Genomic DNA, 21,031 nt, shown 5'->3' with positions numbered 1-21,031 from the left:
CAGGCTGCTGCTGCACCGAGGAGCCTCACCGCCGCACGCCAGCCACAGCTCAACTGAGGACGGATAGACATGTTGTAGAGGTCCGCTGTTTGAAATGTAATTTCGGGACGTTTTGGAGGTGCACTGTCCAACAGCATCGTCCACTCTCTAACGGGACTTTTCTTTTGTTTTCTCTTGAGCTGAAAGTTGTGCGCTTCCCCCGCCTGTTAGAGGCCGACAAACCTCCAAAACGGCATTGGCTGCTTTCTGGTAATTTATCTCCAGCAGGAGGAGACGGTAAAGAAGAGAGCGAGAGAGAGAGAGACAGTCAGTATGTTGTGCTAATTCTGCCGGTGCAATTTCGTGTAATCTGCGTTGATTGCACCCGTTCTCGGCACACACAAATGCCAAGTTATTCGTCAAAAAAACGAATCAACTTAGTCAGGAAATGACTCAAATAAATATGAAACGTCATAGAAATGGCAAAATAGATTAGAGGAGGGCTTTAACCACATGTTTAAAACTGTTAGAAAACTGTTAAAAAACTGTTTAAAACTGTCGACCGTAATCCAGGAGAGAAAAAACGTTTCCCTCAAAACGTAATTGAGAATGCATTTCAGTTGTATGGGAACATCATTTTGTGGGAGACAGGGTTGTAAAAATAGCTGCAGTGTTGCAGCCACTTACCAGGCCAGCTATTCATTACATAGATAGACATTAGTAGACAACAGTTACATAAACATAACAGTTTAATTAGACACTTCTTTTTCTCACCAGACACCTTGTGCATCGACTTTGTTGTGTCTCCTCAAATTGATGTGAATTACTCTAGAGTTTTGTGTACCCAACGACCCACTAAACATGGTGGATCACGTCTGGACTTGATGCTGTAGCTGTTGTGCGCGTGGGGTTGCATTAGAATCTATTCATTTCACAGAGCGCTGCAGTCTTCACTCCATTAGTTCAGGGTCAACAGAGAAATATAATGAAGATATAATCTCTTTTTCATCCATTATGCTTTAACATCTCATTTCCCCTTTTCGTATCATTGAACTATCGCACACACACACACACACACACACACACACATCTTAGACAGAATCTGCTTTGAAATATACTCTCAATCCTCAATGGCTTATAAAAAGGAGCCAACCCTGAAACATTGCACTTACAAATCAGTCTCTTTGGGACCTCACACTCTTGAGTGACGCAAAGAAAGAGTGAGTGATTTAAAAGCACCGCAGTAACTCAGAAGTGCAAGTTGCAAATGTGAGACCATTAAGATTACGCTTCGGTGGTTTTTTGTTCTCCCAGCGGAAAGGCAGTGGACACACAGTGTGAGAGGAGATGAAGGAGGGCTGCTAGCTGCAGACGCTGATTAGAAAACACTGGGAGGTCTGCTGCTGAGAGACGGAGAAAGTAAACCAGCTGTTAGTTTGAAATTTGTTTGTTCAGATTTCAAGAGAAGAAAACACTTTGTTAGTCACTTTGCTAGTACTGTTTTTTGTTTTACATTTTTATACTACTTCTCACTTGATTTATTACCTCAGTAGTAGGGATGTGACGGTGAGGACATTTTCCCACCGGTTAATAAACTTGTGACAAAACCGGTGTTACCGATTACACCGGACATTTTACAAGAAAAGATGACGGCCAATATGTGTAGCACGCTTACTTCGATCTTGAACGTCGTGTGGCTGTGTGTCTGGCACACCGCCTGTGACCGTTCCGTCCTCCTCACGGCGATTACCTCATTAACGTTGTGGTTCTCTTTCAGCTGTGGGTTTAAATCTGAAATATTGCCAAATAGGCACTTTTGCTTTTCGCTTTGACACCAAATCCTCCGCCATCGTCTTGTCTGTCAACTCTCTCTCGTCCCGTGTGTGAAATCTGACTTCTGCTACTCTGACCTGAAACTCCATATGAAGCAGATGCATTCACTGTCAATTTGTAGCGTCCGTCGTCCGAGTATGTGTTGATAACACAGCGCTCATACGCGAAAATGAACTAAATGGTTTTTATTTCTGTAAAAAAAGCAAAACAACGGTGGGGGTGGTGGGTACGTAATGTAACCGGTGTGTGCCCGACTGCTCAGTAAACATTGTAAGCATGAGTTTATGATCTCAATCGCTAGTTTCAAGTCTTCTTCAATGCAGCATGATGTTTATTTAGTAAATTATGGTCCCATTTAGAGTCAAATAGACCATAAAGCAGGGGATGCTTTAGAGTTTTCCGTGTTCTCGTCTTACACAGTGTGTTTTCAGTTCATGAAAGTTAATTGTAACATTTTGGTCGCCTAAAAATGTCTTATTCAGCGTTCGGTTGTATTTAGCTCCACACTCTAGTGTCACTTGTGGTTGTAAAAAAAACGGCCAAATTGCCAAACTCAAGGCTTCAGAACGGCAGACCTCAAACCAATGTCACGGTGACTACGTCCACTTCTCATATACAGTGTTTGGTTTCAATCTCGAAAGCAGAGCCGAATGTAAGCTGGGTTTAGTAAACGGAGGGATGAAAGTTCTCTAGTTGCTGGTTATGGTTTGATCCCTACTGTAGCTCCTGCTGTGCATGTGTTGAAGTGTCCTTGTATTGTATGTGGGGGGAAGAACAATCTAAGTATTGTGATTGTGGACATCACACCAGCCTCTCAGGGATCTCCCCGATTACAGTCTGATTACGCACTGGTACTGGCCACAATCACTACACACAAGGGAATCTCACTGACATGTTTGTAAGCTTGCCCACTAAACGTGTGATTGTACATAACTGTATGTTCAGTTTGAGTTTCTCATCATCTTAACACACCTGTCTCTCTTCCCTCCCCCAGCCTTCCTGAGGCCAACGCCACGACGCCATCAGACCCGAGGGGGGTGGAGGCAGGAAAAAGCAAAGAATCCGTTGTAAAAGAAGAGGAGCTGTACAGCCAGTACTTCTCTTTCTGACCGGCAAAAAAAACAAACAATCCCCATTCTGTCAAAAAAAACATGAGGTAACGGGACAGAAAGCTAAAGTTGGACAGCAATCTAACTGTAGGTTTTGAAAGTCATTCGGGGCGACATCAATATCAAACGTCCACTGCTAATCATCAATCATGTGCTGTGCTGATATTCCAGTGTGATTGCAACCTTACGGCTTCCATGCATGGTGAGCATGATGAGTGGTGTGGCTTGTCACTGCATCATCAGGAAAGTGAGGCGATATAAACACTTTTATACCATCTGCAACTGTGCAAAACATGACATCTGTATGAGCTCTAAAGTAGTGAGAGATACATATATCTTGCCATTTTAAAAGACTTATTTATCCATGAATTTTAATTTTGATAAACTAAGAACCGATACTCCAAATGTAAAATAAGCATAGAGAGGAAATGTTAACTTTCTGATGGTCACAACTAATCACATTGTTGTCCACTGATAAAATGTAACTTTATTCTGTTACTTCTAAAGTAATCAAACCAAGATGAGGGCTGTATTATACGACGGTGTATTAAGGCAGTTGTAGGTAATAAAATAAAATGAAAAACTACGGAGACAGAATATTTTGAGAAACAAATCTGAATTTTTCGAGAAAAAACTTGAATATTCTATTTAAGTTGTAAATTTACGAGAAAAAAACTCACAAATTTACAAGAAAAACTTGAATATTCTCTGAGATTATAAACTTACAAATTGATGAGAAATCAACCTCATCACACCACAGACGCCGCCGTTAAACTCTGCGGTAACGTGAGCTGCGGAGTGCAAAATAAATTAATAATATTAGTATTTATTTATGTTCATTAACACATAAAGAACATGACAGAAAATGCGTATATGTCTCAGGACCTTTGCAATGCTCAGAGACCCTCCTTACCATAAGAAGTATTACCACGGTTTTGCACAATTTGGGTTTTTTTTCTGGCAAATTTAATAATTTAGCATCTCAGAGAATTTAAAAGTTTTTTTCTCGTAAATTTGTGAGTTTCTACTCGTATATTTACCACATTATTTTAAAGAATATCCATATATTTTCTTGTAAATGTACGACTTCAATCTCAGAATATTACCCCCCTGCCCCAACTCCGTAATGATTATTTTTTATTATCTACAATGGTCCTAATACGCCATCGTAGTATTAATAGTCTTAACAAGAGATAGCTTAATAGATTAAAGTCTAATTCTGATACAGTATATTACAACTTGGGTGGAATCTTTGTAGTTTCGACCATCTATCCTATCAGTATAAATAGCATTTTACTCACCTACTGTAAGTAATCGCTGTTATACGGGAACACGAAAAAGAAGCTTAACCGGGAAAGAAACACAATCTGTTTTGTCTCAACTGAAAGAAATGATGGCCAAAACTCCCAAAATAAGACCCAAGTGGGAACCAGCTGGGAACTGGCTGGCAATCAGCTGGCAGTCGGCTGGGAGGGGGGATTCTAGGTGGCTGCATCTGTAGTAAATCTGAGTTATCCTTTAAGTAGCCATTATCAAGTAAGACTTTCTGAAACATTCTCAAACCTCCATGAAATAATTCCACCTTTCCTCTCTGTTGCCCGAACCACAGCTGGATTCTTAAGCTCATACAAAAGTGTCACAAACAGCGTCGCAGTGAGTATAAAGTGTGACACTAGCAACTGTAGATTGAGAGGAAATGTTCTCCATATAAGATCTCTTTTTTTTTTTTTATACATCAACATGTGTCTTACAAGCTGTAAGTTCAGCCAGGACAAAGTGATTTTTTGCCTTGATACTCGCCTTTAGTCCATCATGCTGTGTCTCCATGTGTAAATAACACACATTCAAACATGTATTAGAGGGAAAAGGACGGACCTAGCTGTTGATTCTGGTTGCTTTTTGGCCTCTACAGTACGATGAACTACAGTAAACCACAATAACAACACCAGCAAACACAGACTAACTTTAGCTTGCTGTCCCAGTGCTTTGTCTGTGTACATACAGTATATGTTTGGAAGTCATTTTCGAATCTCTGAGCGAGCTGAGGGGCGCTTGATTTACCGTTCCAGACACCTCAGGAGGGGAAACACCGAGAGGAAGTGAAATCAAGCACCCCTGTGTGTTTTTATTATTCCAGTATTTATAATGTAACAAGCTACTGTTTTTCTACGGTCTGTTTGTGATGCCAGTGGACCAGAGACATGCAGAGAGAGAGTTCTGTCAGCGATTGACTTCTAGCAACCTTTTTAATGCCAAGGAGTGTTTAATCAAACGCTTTATTTTCATTACAAGCTAGGAGCTCACGTCGGTGGCTGAAGTCTTCAGCTTCATGTCTCTGCCTGTGGGGCAGGCCATAGAGCATGTGAAAACAGAACCACTATCATAATGCTGCTGTCACTCACTTGAAATCCTCACATCTCTGTTTCTTTTGGGTGTACTGTCTGTTTTTTAACTTGACTTGAGAAAAGTTTACATAGTTCTTGTGCTGCGTAATTTTCACGACCTTGAAGGTTCCATGAAGTCCATTCAGTAAGCTGTACAGTTTCCAAACTGCATGGTCGTCATCAGCCTGGAAGAGGCTGTGTTTCTTACTTCTTGAATAGCAGGATAGAGAGGTGTTACTTCCTCCCACGCTGACACCACCGGGGTCCATTCAACGACAACACAATTACATTACAGCATCGATCGATGTGCTCGTCTTCCATAACAGAATCAACTGAGGCCTCAATGGTTCAGGAAGTGTTTGTGCTTTCATTGTTTGCACGCAATATGTTAGACGCACCTTAATAATACAATCCCACAACAAAGAATTGAATCTCTGATAACCCTTTTGGATCAGATTATTATGTTTTCATGTTTTTTCACTCAGCCCCTGTAGATATTTCACAAAAGCACCTTTTAAGTGGTACTTCAAATACCTATGAAATACCATATACTGTATATTAGTATTTTGTTCACATATATATATATATATATACATATATAATTTATTTACATTTAAGACCATTTACATATATATATGTACATATATATATTTATTTATTTATATTTAAGTCAATTTACATATATACAATTATACATATATACTGTATATATGTGTATAATATATTTACATTTAGGTCCATATATATATATAGATATATGTGTAATTTATTTACATTTAGTTCCATTTACATGTATATATATATATATATGTATATATATATACATATATATATACATGTATTAAATGTAAATTATATATGTATATATAATTTACATTTAGGTCCATTTATATATATATACAGTATATATATATATAAATGTAAATGGACCTAAATTTAAATAGATTGTATATATATATATACAGTATATGTAAATGGACCTAAATGTAAATAAATTATATATGTATGTATATATTTTTTATTTAATTTATTTACATTTAGGTCCATTTATTGACTTATTTTGAAACCAAAATCCATACATTTTTATGTTTTCAAAGGAACAGTGCCACATTTTGGAAGAAAAAAAAGTGCCCTCTTACCCAGAGCCACATGAGAAGATGAGAAATTTATATCTCAATCTCCTCATCTAACTGCGGGTCAGATGACATTTCAGCATATTTCTCCAAATGAACTCAACAGTTTTGTCAAAGTAAAACAATGAAACACTTCCTGAAACCAGGTTGAGACAGGACCTGTCTGTATTTGTGTCATCTGGGAAAGTAGACAGCAAACTTCTATCATTGCATCCCAGCTGTCCCCTCATGACATGAATGCAGCATAATGACATTTACGCTTTAGTTACGCTGAATGTCATCAAAGCTGATAACAGCATATTAAATGGTTTTCGTTGTAAATATTGACCTGTAATAAATACAGGCGACGGTATCCGACGCTGAACCACAGTTGGTTCATTCCTCCATGCACACTGTGAAGATTATATTTATTCAGATAACTATGTTAATATATTGACATTTACGCTTCGACATCTGCATCAAACAATGCAGGAGTCTCTTCTTAGTTCTTTCTTATTAATACATTTTCTCACAATCACATCCAATTTTACTTCCACTCCTTTTATTTCCCTGCTGGTCATTTCACATTCTTGTCTTCTTAAAACCAAGAAGCACATTCTGGGGGACGGCCCTGTCTTACAGTGATAAAGACATTCATTCTTGACTTTGCAAACAGCAGTTGAGAAAACAATCGCACCACAACGTCCATTTAGTGGCTCTTCTGGGGCTTTCACTTCTATCACATGATCTTCATCAGCAGATGGAGTTTCTTCTTAGCACTTTAAGGACTTCTCTGGAGCTCTCATCAACATATCAGATGAAGATCATGTGATTAGAAAGCTCTGGAACAGTTGCTAAATGGATCTTTTGGTGAGATTGTTTATTATGTGTGTAAAAACACTGTTATGAAATAGCAAAAAATTAAGAATATTTCTTTATTTATCTGTTCCCATGCACATTTTTGTTTGTAATTACGTATTTATTAATTTGTTTATCTGTCTCAGACCTGATTGGACTGTTTTTTTTTTTTTAATACCACTCAGTTAAAGATGTTTCTTGCAGCCTCTTGTGGTCATTAGCAGAACTGCAGGCATTGCCATCACATGACCTTAGTTCATTGTTACCCCGAGGTTCATGAAAAGTCTTTTTGAAATGTTGTAACCTTTCAAAATGAACCTGGTAGAGGAAACTTCTGGAATTTGTTTTTATTTTTAACACTGGCATCAGCTGACCATCAACGAACCATAGAAATTGCAACTTATTAAAACATGAATTGTCTGTTAAGGGTTTTTTATGTGACGATATACTGATCAGGGCTTAGTTCATTTCACTTTCAACTCCGCTTTTTCCAAAATTGCTGGATAAGATATAGATCGTGACATCGTAAAAGTGTCGCAGTTTGTATTTGAGTTGAAAGTGATTTGACGTCACCCTTGTGACTTATCATTTAATGATGTCTGTCTTGTCTTTTTTGAAGTAAAAAATATATAACGATTATAGCAACAATATTTATTTATATTTATATCATTTCTGTTGTATGTTATGGAACAGTAAAATTATGATTGTGAGATAAAGCCTTCTTTTGTGCTCCTTTTAGTGTGTGTGTATATATACAGTATGTGTGTGTGTGAGGAACATCCTCAACCTCCTGTATGCAGCTGTTATTGTTACAATATATAATTTATGCATGTGCATTTATGCAAATAGTCCTGGTATTAAGGTTTTAGAACTGGTTAAAAATCAAGTCTGAAAAATGTTTGATTACAAGATTGACGGTAAAGAAGGTAAGAAGATAGATAGATAGATAGATAGACTATAGTGTATATAAGAATACACTATAAATATACCAGATTAATACAACTAGCTTTGAAAATATAAAATATGAACATAAAATAACAATAACATACTATATATAATAGCAAAGTGTGCAAGTTACAATTTTTGATTAAGAAATATATAAAGCTTTTTATATTATTATCAACTAGTTAAACAATTTAACTTGCAGTTTTGATATTTGTGTATTCAGACAGCCATATGAGATATATATTTGTGCTTCTGTCTGCTGTTGTTACTAAGGATGCTGTTATATGTTTGTATACTCTCATAGATAAAGGGCCCTCTCGCTAAATCAAAATCTAATTGCATTAGATAGATAGATAGTAACTTTATTGATCCCGAGGGAAATTCAAGTTCCCAGCATCACAGTTCCATAGTGCAAAACATGTTAGTAAAAAGGCAGTAAAAAAGTTAGTAGTGCAAAGTACAAAAAAATATATCAGATATAAAAATACAAGGAGATAAAGAAAACTGTTAAAACTGAATGTAATGTAGGGTAACAGCTGTGATACACGACTATTAAAAAAAGTGAATATAGTGCAGAAGAGACTGTTAAAAATGAGTATAGTGCATTATAATCTCTCATTTTATATTTATTTTATAAAAAATAATTAACCACAAAATGTAAAATGTCAACATTTATCCTCTCAGCACCTTTTCAACTTGTCTATATTGGAAAAATCAAGCACAGAAAAGAAAATACATACAGCTGTGTCTCAGCCTATCAGGAGCTTACCATGGCTAGTTGCTAGGTAAAAAAAAAACTTATCAGAGAGCTCTGTGATTGGTTCTCCCTTTATCGAAATCAACCAATCACATTTCACCTCTAAAAGAATAGTGTAGCTTTCTGCTAATGCTAACTATAAGTGAGAGGAAGCAACCAAGGAACATGGCAGTAGCTTTTTGTTAACACGGTTTTCATAACTTTTTTGGACTTTTTGCCATCTCTTCTCTCATTAAGGCTAACTGGTGAGTAAATTTTAATTTATTAAGCAGCTGCTAATGTTTTTTATTGTGTGAAGCCAGTAGATAATGGCTGTTTTGGTGTTTTTCAGTAATGTCTTAAGTAAAATATGTTATGGTGATTTGTATTTTATAGTTATATGCTGGGTAATTGTTCACTTTTTAATACCGGTGTTGTGTCCAGTACGGTTTCCGTTACAAACGGTGACGGAGGCGCGCGTCCGAGATGCTGTGCGCGTACCCTGAGGTACTATGGAGAGCGATAAGGCTCAAAACTAACTTTTTAAAGGTCCCATATTATGCTAATTTTCAGGTTCATACTTGTATTTTGTGTTTCTACTAGAACATGTTTACATAATGTAATGTTAAAAAAAAACTTTATTTTCCTCATCCTGTCTGTCTGAATATACCTGTATTCACTCTCTGTCTGAAACGCTCCGTTTTAGTGCATTTCAACGGAATTGCGTTGGTAGGCAACAGCTTGGGTCCATGTTTACTTCCTGTCAGGTGATGTCATTCACATACACTGCAACAGGAAATAAACTGGGACCCATTTAGAATGTTTACGTTTAAAACCGTGTAATGATCTAAATATTGTATATTTGTGACATCACAAATGGACAGAAATCCTAATGGTTTGTTTCAAACGCACAATTTTCTGAATACGGGCTGTGTGTATTTCTCTGTATAGTGAGCGTTTTGATAGTTTAACAGTATTTATACATCACTTAAACCTGCTTTATAATATGAAAGACATGAAAATCTCACTTTTTACAATATGGGACCTTTAAGCAAATTTTATTTGTAGAATGTTTTATCGAAGCAAAAGGCAAATTTCATTACAGTCTAGTTTTATTTTTTCAGAGTTTTCATTTTGAGTATTGTAGACTTTTGGAAGAAATGTGTGCTCATTCACATAACTGTGAATTTATAGGCTAAATACATGACCATTCTTAAAAGGCACAATACCTTGTATTGGACAAATAGATTACGTAGCCCAGCTGGAGAGCTCACATATTTAGCCTATAAAATCACAATTATAGGCTGTATAGTCTTTACTGAGCCCTAATCTGTATGTAGCTAGTTACTCAGTATGTACTGTATCAGTTTGCAAATAATCTGAATAGGTATACAGTAGAAAAAAGCTCCAGAAGATGGCAGTGATGCAACACTAATACTACTGTACCAGCTACTTAATCCACCACTGGTTGTTGACCTTGAATTAGATTAGACTTGACATAAATGTTAGATGCAAAATGTGCCTTTTAAATTGTATTCTTGAAAATGATCATGAACTTTTTCCAACACTTTTTATCTGATACTTTGTTAAATCAACATTAAATTATTTTCTGGCCACTTAGGGGCAGTAGAGACAAGCTCTAAACCTAAAAATACTATTGTTAGTATAGAAATATTGAATATAGGCAGCTTTAAGGATGTCCAGGATGTATGAGTATTTGAACTAAACCTACTCTCTCTAAACACAAGGAAAAATGTTTTGTCACATTTTCAGACTCTTGTTTTTGTCTTTTTGAGATATCTTAATCCTTGTATTAATAGGCCCTTTTCACAGCAGCCATTCTGACATGTCAAGGCAGAGTAAACACAGGTGAAATTGATAAAATACATTTTATTTACACAGCCACAGCCATTCCAATGAGCCAGCATGCACAATACCAGGGCTCTGGCCCACCTTATTAATTAATTGTTATTAATTACACCTGTGTTAACCCTGCAATGTCATGTCAAAGTGGTTGCTTGTAATAGGGCCTATTGTACAACCTTCAAACATCCATCAATGGGTAAAATTATCACTTGAAAATGTCTTCAGTGACTTGACCTGTATTTTTTACATCTAAATGCAACTAATAAAACAATTTGTCCACACAGGAGAAACCACTTTAATTTTATTGACATGCAATTTCTTTGGTGTTCCATAGTTTAAAAGTCAGGTGGTACAATCTTCCAAACACACATAGAAGAACAAAACTGCAATTTCTTCTCAATAATTTCCAACTATAATGAAGATAAATTATCTGTAAATGTGGCTGGTAAGTTGTGATGAAAATTGTGATTTTTGTAGTTATATATTAAATTCTTGTGGACTATGATGCACCTCAGATTTACGAGTTTGACTTATTTTTATACACCGTTGTTGACACATCCCTAAATGTCAGCATTAGTCGACAATAGCTGTAATAACTAAACAGAATAAACAGAAAACATCATTTAGTGAAATCACACCATGCAAAGTGAAGTGTTCTCCACAACGGATAAACTGCATGTACTGTATATGTCAGGCCTATATCAGAGGTTGTGTGTGGTGTGTTTAAAACTCTCTATTTGCACACTTCCAAACAGATGCACATTGATGTCTGAAGCCCAAACAAAGTAATCTGTGCTGAATTATATGTTCATGTAGCCCATCAGAAGCAGCTGCAGGTAAGCTGCCTAAAGGTTGAAGATGCCCTCAGCCTGTACTTCACATACTTTATATGCTTAGAATGATCTCTAAGTATTATATCAAGCGTTATATTTATATATATGTTAGGCAAGAATAGTTTACACTCAGTGTAGTCAGACATGACAGATATTTTCTAACCCAGTCTGTCGTAGCGATGATTTGACAGGTGTCTCAGCCTATCGCTCTCTCAGCCACAGTGTTTGCTGCTTTCCTGTCCCAGTTTCTCTCTACCAAATGTGGATTTTTAGGCTCTGGTAACCACCAAGATGGCAGCATTGATGTTTCAAAATACAGAGATGTGATGTGACACACACTTCTGCCATGTCTCTGGCGGTGGCAGACGGAGGAGATAATGAAAATACTAATGGAAAAAATTTTTTCCAGCATGTTTATCTCTCTCCTGGGCTGCAGGAAGCAAGATGGGAAATTAAACAGCAATGATGTATTGATGTTTATACACATTGCACCTAGTATAACTTGCAGATGTATACATACAGTATATCAGTGAAGTTTAAACTGTAGAAGTCGGGTCACTTTTGATCATTCCCTTGAGAGAGAGAAGCCGGGAAGCTGATCCCTGATCAGCTCTGGTAGAAACAATTTGAGAGAGCGTTATTGTTTTCACATGGATTCATTTGACCTCCATGATCTTTCATGGTCAAACAGGGTTGGGCTGATATATGGGGGTGCTATTATTGCTTAATTAGTAATCTGGCCTGTATCAAAAAGCCCGTATCTCAGCCAAACCCTCGTCCACAGCGCAGCCATGCCGAAACCCTCTCCGCGTACGACTCTCAGCTGCTCAGCAGGACGATGATGTAGATGAGCAGCAGGCAGATGAGGATGAGGGTGAAGTTGACGAACAGCTCCTGCAGGTTCCTCTTGACTTGCGGGTTCACCTCGATCATAGACGCTCGGCGGATGGCCGACTTGGTCATGTGCTGAACGCGCTCCATGGAGACGGCGGGCTGGTTAGATTTTGATCAGCTGGATTGTGAGAGGAGAGAATTTGGGGTCGGGCTGCTGGGCCTGTTTGGACCGGGCGGAGCTGGACTAGGCTGGTCTGAGGAGGTGAAATCAGGGAACGGTTGTCTGGAGATGAGCTCAGGTCAGGTGTTTTCAGGCAGCCTGGCCTGAAGTTGTTCAGTCTTGGTTACACAACAGAAACAGAGTCTTTCTTCTCTGTCTCCTCTCTGCTGCAAAAAAAAACATGAACACAGAAAAGGTTGTTAAAGATATAGCTCACTGTTGAGTCTCACTTTTAAAAGCACTTGAGCTCCCTCCTCTATGTGACGTCTCCTTGTTGAGATCTTTGTGTAGCCTTTCTGTATCGCAGCACATGGTGTGATAAGAGGGCTGCTTATAGGCGCCAGCTGAGGTCTGATGATGTGCTAAGCCACACAATGTGACCGACAAGGTGTGCAATGAAAAGACATGAACTGAAACACTTGATATAAGACATTTTGATTAAAGATATTTAAGTTAAAACAAATTTGTTTTAACGCCACTTTCTTTAACGCAGCAACCTAACTTGTGATTTTTAGGTTGTAGCGGGTTGTAGCTGAAACCCCTGAGGATGTTGAACTGAACAAGAGTGTGTTTTATTCCTTATGAATTAAACTTTTAACTTGAAAGAGGAAGATTTCTTGTTTCTAAAAAGTTCCACTCTCACGCTTCAACAATTTCCCCTCTCATAACAGTATCACATGCCCTCCTACATGTCGAATGAGCACAAGTAGCGAGTAGCGGATGAGAAAGCATGTGAGCAGAAATAATACATGAGCCTCACAATGCAGCTGCAGTACCGTCTTCTCTCCCTTTTGTCATCTGATCCGGTACTTTCCTGAGAGCAAAGTCACCGAGACAAGGTGACCGTGCTTTTGCATTAGCGGCTCCCACAAACGGTGAACATCTCACCGCTTCAACACCGGCTCTGCCAAGTTTTTAGCTATTTTTAACGAGATTAAGGGTCCTGCTGGCGGCCCCTTTGAGTGCATTGTTTATTATAATACAACAGGGGAGAACAACATGCAGACAGCTCTGGATTCCTGGAGCCTTGCTACTAGAGATGTCTGATGTTAGGGTGCTAATCTGTGCATTAGATATCCCATGTGCAGAAGTTTGTCCTGAGGGTGGCACCAAAGGAAAGTGTATCTATTTATTCCTTCTCTGTGCTTGTAATATCAAATGCACATTCAATCATTCACTTCCTGGTACTTCCCAGTGTGGGTCAGTTGTGCCGTTTGATGCCTTCTACAGACTTTTCAACACATCTATTTTTACCATTTCACTTTCGTTTCTTCCACCCTTTAATCTGTTTCTCAGTCACCCATTATCACTTGACATGTTAGCACCTTAACACACTTCCTCATACCCGTTGGGATAACTCCATAAGAGCGTCAGGCTGCTCTGAGACCTTCTGACCCGACTGAAGTGTCTGCTCTGACGGCAGGTCTGCTTTCTAAGCCTTGAAGACTTACACAACCTCTGTGCATGTACGGTAAAATGTGCTGTAGTTTTTAGAGCTGTAACGATAAATCGATTAGTTGTCAACTATTAAGTTTATCGCCAACTATTTTGATAATCGATTAATCAGTTTGAGCATTTTTTTAAGAAATTAAAGTAAAATTTTCTGATTCCAGCTTCTTAAATGTGAATATTTTCAGGTTTCTTTACTCCTCTATAATAGGAAAGTAGCTTGCAAAGCAAAAACAAAAGTGTTGTGCAAGTGCTACGATAGGCTAAAACTCTTATCAGTCAAGAAAACGTACCCAAAAAATACTTTCTTAAAGCTGGTCTAATCAATATTTTCAGATTAAATGACTATGTGTGATGTGAAATGTGTCACTTCTTGTTACCACCATCTAGTGGCCATTAGAGGGACTTCAGCAGTTGCTTCCCCACTCAGCTGTGCTGGCTTAAACAAATGACAAAAATCTTCAATACCCTTGTGTCATTCTGAGCCGCCCTGTAACAACAGCTGATACTGAACCTAAAACAATAAATACCCATAATCCCTGGCACACTGCGAGGCCCCTGAATCAGTCAACACAGCGGGTCATAAATGGAGCTTTCATTGATCTCTGAGAGAAATGATCCTTTTTGTCCCGCCAGTACTTTGACCTCTGACACCGTGGCGTTAAATTGGGATCGTCTCGTGTGTGTGTGTGGGCCTCTACAGCTCATCATCATCGCCGTGTGACTGACAACATGTGAGTGACTGGCGCTCCACGTTATCCTTCCCCCCCCGTCTGTACACATCATTATGTGCTGAGTGGCGACTGTCACATCATGTCATGCTAGAAGACGGGCTGTCGTTCTCGTCTGTGTGCGAGTAATCCTCATTTCCACAAAAGAGAAATGAAGTTAAATGTTGACAGCGAGGCTTTCCTCTGTCTGATGACATTTGGGGTCTGTGAGGCACCGCCACATTTAACTCCTCCTGCCCTTATTTTTCAAAAAGCCATTTGTTTGTCATCACTTGCTAGTTTCCTCTCCTGTCTGTCTGTACGTCTCACAGGACCTCACAGACACAGCTGGACAAGACACAGCAACTAGAGGAGTTGGGCAGACTGGTGGCAGCCCTGAATCTAATTTCCTTGTTGATGTCGAGGCCTATTGAAGGAGGCTGCTTCATCAACGCGTCATATCTTTGGGGTACAACACATGCGCAGTCAAATCTGGTCAAAATTGAGCCAATCACAACGCACGGCCGCAGCTTCAGTTACACTGCGCATGTGTTAAACCCCATACACAAAGACCCGTGTCCGCCCGTGACCCAGCCTCCTTCAATAGGCCTTGCATGACGCATTAACAAAGATGCTCAATAACAAGATGACGCATCACAAGCTCCGCCAATGGTTTGAACTATTATACACTTCCTGTTTCCTAAGAGGGCGCGGTCATGGCGTGTACGCCTTTCCCCCTACATCCCCCCCTCCTCGTTTGGAAGTATTGTGAACGTCGTGTGGATGGATGAAAGCAGATTGTGTTCAATTTGCATGATGTATATTTTCTAACATTAGATATTTACAAAGCTAACAGTTTGACACAGATACAGGAAAGTGACTCTCAGAGCGCCGTCTCCTTTCTGTTTGGCGTTAGCTATCAACGCAAAAAAAACTTTATGAAGGTTAAAGCCGAGCTTACGTAGCCATTGTGCTTGCAATGGTCACCCTCTCGCTGAGGTGCCAGAAGTAGAAAACAATCTCTTCTATACCCTTCTCATATTTTTTCTTTTTTTCTTGTGATCTTTATATTTAGATTGTTAAAGCACAGATGACTCCATTGTTCCTTTGCAAGAACCATGTTGTTCTTCTATAAACACAATCCGCTGTTGTTAGCCGTCGTTTGCCAAGAGCTGAATACCTCTCCAGTGTGACCAGCAGAGGGGACGTGACGTGTCGACGTGTAGTTAGATATGAAAAGTACAAGACTGAAATAGTGTGCTACATTCTGAGAAGAGTGCGAGTGAAGTCTTTTAGTGCCAGTCATTCCACGGGTGTGAGTTTTATCAGTGTGTGTCAGCACCAGTAGCTGTTGTACAGGTACACACACACACATATTGCCATACGGAGACATGAGACACTAGGGATATTTTCCTCTCATTCCTCATGCAGTTATGATTCAACCAAAATCAATATATTTTGTTAACAACATCAGTATCTTTTGCAACTTCTGCATCATTTTAGAAAATTATCCAACAGTAAAAAAAAGTGTGACAGCTGTCGAGGAGTAAAATGTGGGTTAGACAGATACATGCTGGTGCTGACTTATTATCTTATGTGGGGCATGGTCAGTGTCACCCACCTGCTGATGAATTAAACACCTTTAAATGTCTAAATTTAGATAAGTTTAAATAAGTTACATTTCTGTTCCTACTTTATGATTGACAGGAGATTAGAGTTTATATAACTTCTGCTGGCTTTGACGATGATACAAACACATCAGTTAATTGATACTATAGGTAGGGTTGGGCGATAATTCAATATGATCATTTATCATCTTTCAATGGAATTGTATCGTGATGAAGTGATATATCGAGATAAATTGATAATAACAAGCACATACTAACTTAAATTTCTCTGATGTGAACTATATTTCGGGAATATCACTTTGCATTACCACTCACTTCAATGCGATTAACAAATGTGCGTAAATGGAAATATTTATCATTTTTTTGTTTATAATTTCATCTGAAACTGTTATGTTCATTTTGCACTAGAATTAAATGAGAAAATATTCAACACTTTTCATTTGTCAAGTATTTAATTCACACGGGTACAAAAAATAGGCTTTAACATGTGGTTATTTCATATAGACTATATATTGATTACCAGAAAACATGCTATATCATGATATATATCGTTATTGAGATTAGACTTTTGAGTAACTATTGAATATTTAATATTGTTTGCTCATTTGTATATTTGTTTGTTGATTTCCTATTTATTGTATTGTCTTTGCCGATTACTGAGCAACAAGTGTCACCGTTCACTCGCTTTATTGTTGTGTCTTTTGCTTTTTAATGTGTAACTAGGTCCTTGTGCCTCCTTGAGAGGTCATCATGGAGGAAAAAAAAGTCTCAAAGTAAATCAGTTACCAGGACGGAAAAAAAACGCATCAAGATCACCACAGGACTCTCTAATAAAACCATTTCCCCAAGTTCAGCTTCCAGTTCATCCAATTTCATGAATTTGACCGTTAATATCCGCGAAGCAGGCTGTCATATCACAGCAGATTGATTCTGTGAGGCTAATATGATTTGTTATCATACGCTGCTGTAACCTTAAACTATGAAATCTCCTCAGCGCTCTACAATGAAATCATGTGCTTTGGATGGGAATGGAAGAAGTGGAAGATAAGTGTTTATCCCTCTGGGAGGTTCAGTCCAGTTTCCATTCCCCTCCTCCTCCTGCCCCTCTGCTCAGAGCTGCGGATGTGAACAAGGACTTTTTATAGGAAGCAGACAGTTTCCTTCTGCATCTTAACACAAAAACAACCTACTGTTACCCTCACAGTGAGATGAATAATGTGCTCAGCTAACTACCCAACCAATTAATAAACAACGCCTTTAGGGTTCCATAACGAAACTGTTTCTTCCACTAGAAATAACAATACAATACTTATTTAAATGACCGTTCTAGCATTAATATCTCGTAAACATCCCGAGTTATCACCGTTATCTCCCCATCTACTGATATATAATGAAGTAAAGAGCAGCTGTGTCGGTGGAGGATGCTGGTTCTTACCTTTCAGATGAGAACAGAGCTGGTTGGAGTTTGAGAGAGAAATGTCAGATATGCAGCGCTCTCCAAGGCTGTAAACACAATGAGAGGGAGGGAGAGGGAGAGAGAGAGAGAGAGAGAGGCAGGGCATCCTAGGGAGGATTTTAGGAGAGTGGTAATACTAAGGTCGTGTCTGGTGAATTATACATGCAGCAGCCGGCATCTACCAGCTCACTGCAGCTGTGTTCAAGTATTTGGGTATTTGGGTTTGAGTCCTTAAATCTGAAATCTGTTAAACCAGGTTGCCATGACTGATAAAAACTAGAAATCATGTTCACAAGCTACATTATGACAAGCTGAAGACAATTTGAATCACAAATACTATTCAATATTATATGTTTGCAGTGGTGGAAGAAGTAATCAGATCTTTTACTTAAGCAAAAGTAACAATACCAAAGTGTAGAAATGCTCTGTTACAAGTAAAAGTCCTGCATTCAAAACTTTACTTAGGTAAAAGTATGTATCATCAAAATATACTTAGTACCAAAAGTAAAAGTACTCATTATGCAGAATAATATATATATATATATCTTAATTATTGATGCATTAATCAGCTGGCAATGGTGAAGCTCATTTTTAATTACTTTATATACTGCTGGGTAGTTAAATATGTAAAAAAATACATCATCATTTAATCTGTAAAGTAACTAAAGTGATTAAATACATGTGCAGTAAAAAGTACAATTTTCTCTCTGAGATGTAGTCGATTAGAAGTATGAAGTAACAAAATGGAAATACTCTAGTAAAGTACAAGTAGATTAAATGTAGTACAGTTCAGTACTTGAGTAAATGTACTTTCCAGCAGTGTATGTTTGCATTAAACACATTAAAACACAACATTGCTATATGTTTAGATATAGATGGCCATTTTTAAATAAAGATTTAATATTATTGTTTATTTAAAATGTCCCAAAACCCTTGAATGTAGCATCTTTTAGACAGCAGAGATTTGAAATCATGAAGGCATCTAATTCTATCACTAAGTGCTGCAGCAGATACTAATTTATCCATCCAGAGGAAGATGCTGATGCTGATCCGTCACGACCAACCCGGAAGTAATCAGGGCTTTTATTTTCTTCCTGGTGCTGTTGCTGAGCATCCTCCATGTGATGGACGGGTCACCATGTTTGGATTCCCAGAGCTAGCCTGCAGTTTGGCCCACAGTCAAACATCACTGCTGGACCACTCTATTGTTTCCATCATCCTGGCAGCCTCATAGACGCACTGAACAGCTGATGGTGCCTCTAAATATACAGTTTGACCGTGACCACACCAGCAAAGAGTCTGGCCATTGATCCTTTGGGATCCTGATATTGTTGAAGCAGCAATGACAAAATAATTTCCCAACTAGCTTTGGTATCTAAATTTGTCTTGTAGCATTTGTAACAACATCCAAAAATCTTTAATATTTGCTGCTGTTGGGGAATAAATAATAGATTTGTTTTGCTTGTTAGCTAGAACAACAGAGAATTTATTGTGTCACAGTAAACTTCATAAAACTAGTCTGCTTATCCCATCCTCTCATTTTTAAGATCAAAGATTCAAATAGATTTTTATTAATTTATATTTCTTTATTATTATTATTATTATTATTATTGTTATTGTTATTGTTATTATTATTATTATGTATTTGTTGTTTTTATTTATTTATTTTAATTTATTATATATATAATTTTACTTAATTTGATTATTATTATTGTTGTTGTTTTATTATTTTTTATTATGACTAATAACAATAATTATCAAAGATTCAAATGGACTTTTATTCATTTTATTAATATTATTATTATTATTATTATTAATATTAGTAGCAGTAGTTGTATTATTTATTTATATGTATTATATATAAATATATTTTTAAATGTTACTAAATTAGATCATCATTATTAGTAGTATTATTATTTTATTATTATTCCAATATTTTTCTCCTCCCTTGTTTTTGAATATTTTGTTTTTCAATTTACAGTTACTATCTGTTATTATATGTACATATTATGTTATTTGTTATGGTTCAGGTTATTGTAGTCATTTTTTTAAAGGAAACAATAAAAAGCATGATTCAAAGATTCAAATGGATGTTAGTACAGTCCTAAATCATGCCAAGAATCATATCTGAAATATGTTTTGTGACATACTCCATAGCTGCATACCAACTGATATCATTATGAATATAGGTTAAAACATATTTGGGGTTAGAACAATTAATTCTGGCAAAGTGTGAAGTCCTGGACAGCATCCTCCACTTGGGAGGAATCAAAAGAGACAGACGCTTTGAAAAAGTCCGGAAAAAGTAAAAATAACCCCCTGCTGCCGCGGCCCAGAAAGCATTGCATCTGCCTTAAAAGGAGAATCTGCATGTAAACAGGCTGTCATGTACTGGGCAGCCAGCATTGTTGTTACTGCTACTCGCTGCTCCACTGCTGGATAGTAACTTCAGACAGGCTCAGTAACAGATATGACATACCTTACTGTATTTGTTTTTTGTGTAAGATAAGATAAAACAGTGATCCTCCCTTTGGGACGGCTGGGAAAGAAGATACAAACGTATTAATGAAAACAGACCACTGTTTCATAAACATATGAAGTGGTAATATGTAAAATGTGTTATTAGAAGGAGAATAAGATAAGCAGTTAAATCTACTGAGACGAAGAAAAAGTATATAACATGACATATGTTTTCTTCTTTTTCGTCATGTGAGAGAAAGAAGATTTGTTAAAGGAGCTCAATATGAGATTAGCGCATTTCTATTGCTTCTCAACTGCTCTTCAACATGGCAGACGGCGAGCTGGCGGCTCGCAGCCAATGGTGCTAACAGTGCAAACAAATGCTGACAGAGATAACAGTGTTAACCTGAGGGGGAACCGGAGGGTGGGTGCTCACATGCACTAAAAGCATGCGCGGCCAGCCCGGCGATGTCAACAAAGCACGGAGAAACTCGGATTACAACACACACAGAGGGAGAGTGACTTTTCCTGCATAGGAGGCCATTACTCCTCTATATTTTACATAGATAATAGTTGTTTGATGCTATATTAATACTCTGAATATCAAATTTAGAAGCTT

At 37.8% G+C, this 21,031-nt stretch overlaps 2 protein-coding genes across 7 annotated transcripts in view; one reads left to right on the top strand and one right to left on the bottom strand.

Annotated features, from left to right (window-relative positions):
• Nucleotides 1–5,915, top strand: part of LOC119483977 (protein FAM184A-like) — a 49,060-nt gene extending 43,145 nt beyond the window's left edge. For all 5 annotated transcript variants that reach the window (XM_037762513.1, XM_037762509.1, XM_037762512.1 and 2 more), the window contains one exon: nt 2,807–5,915. In XM_037762513.1, the coding sequence (XP_037618441.1) occupies nt 2,807–2,815 (9 nt within the window). In that variant the 3' untranslated portion in view covers nt 2,816–5,915. The remainder of the gene's footprint in view (nt 1–2,806) is intronic.
• A 5,184-nt stretch (nt 5,916–11,099) lies between these two features.
• pln (phospholamban) lies at nt 11,100–18,047 on the bottom strand. Of its 2 annotated transcripts, none has more exons than XM_037762545.1 (2): nt 17,932–18,047; nt 11,100–12,876 (listed from the first exon to the last, which is right to left on the bottom strand). In XM_037762545.1, exon 2 carries the CDS (start codon nt 12,634–12,636, stop codon nt 12,475–12,477), a length of 162 nt encoding a protein of 53 aa, XP_037618473.1. In that variant the 5' UTR covers nt 12,637–12,876; nt 17,932–18,047; the 3' UTR covers nt 11,100–12,474. The 2 variants fall into 2 exon arrangements, with proteins under 2 accessions (XP_037618473.1, XP_037618474.1); XM_037762546.1 differs by having other exon boundaries at nt 11,100–12,873; nt 17,932–18,027.
• Between the last annotated feature and the right edge of the window lie 2,984 nt (nt 18,048–21,031).

The sequence above is a fragment of the Sebastes umbrosus genome, chromosome 24 (genome assembly GCF_015220745.1).
Source record: "Sebastes umbrosus isolate fSebUmb1 chromosome 24, fSebUmb1.pri, whole genome shotgun sequence".
NCBI classification, from domain to species: Eukaryota; Metazoa; Chordata; class Actinopteri; order Perciformes; family Sebastidae; genus Sebastes; species Sebastes umbrosus.
Note: the sequence above shows the minus strand (reverse complement) of the source record. Positions and strands in the feature narration are given on the sequence as shown.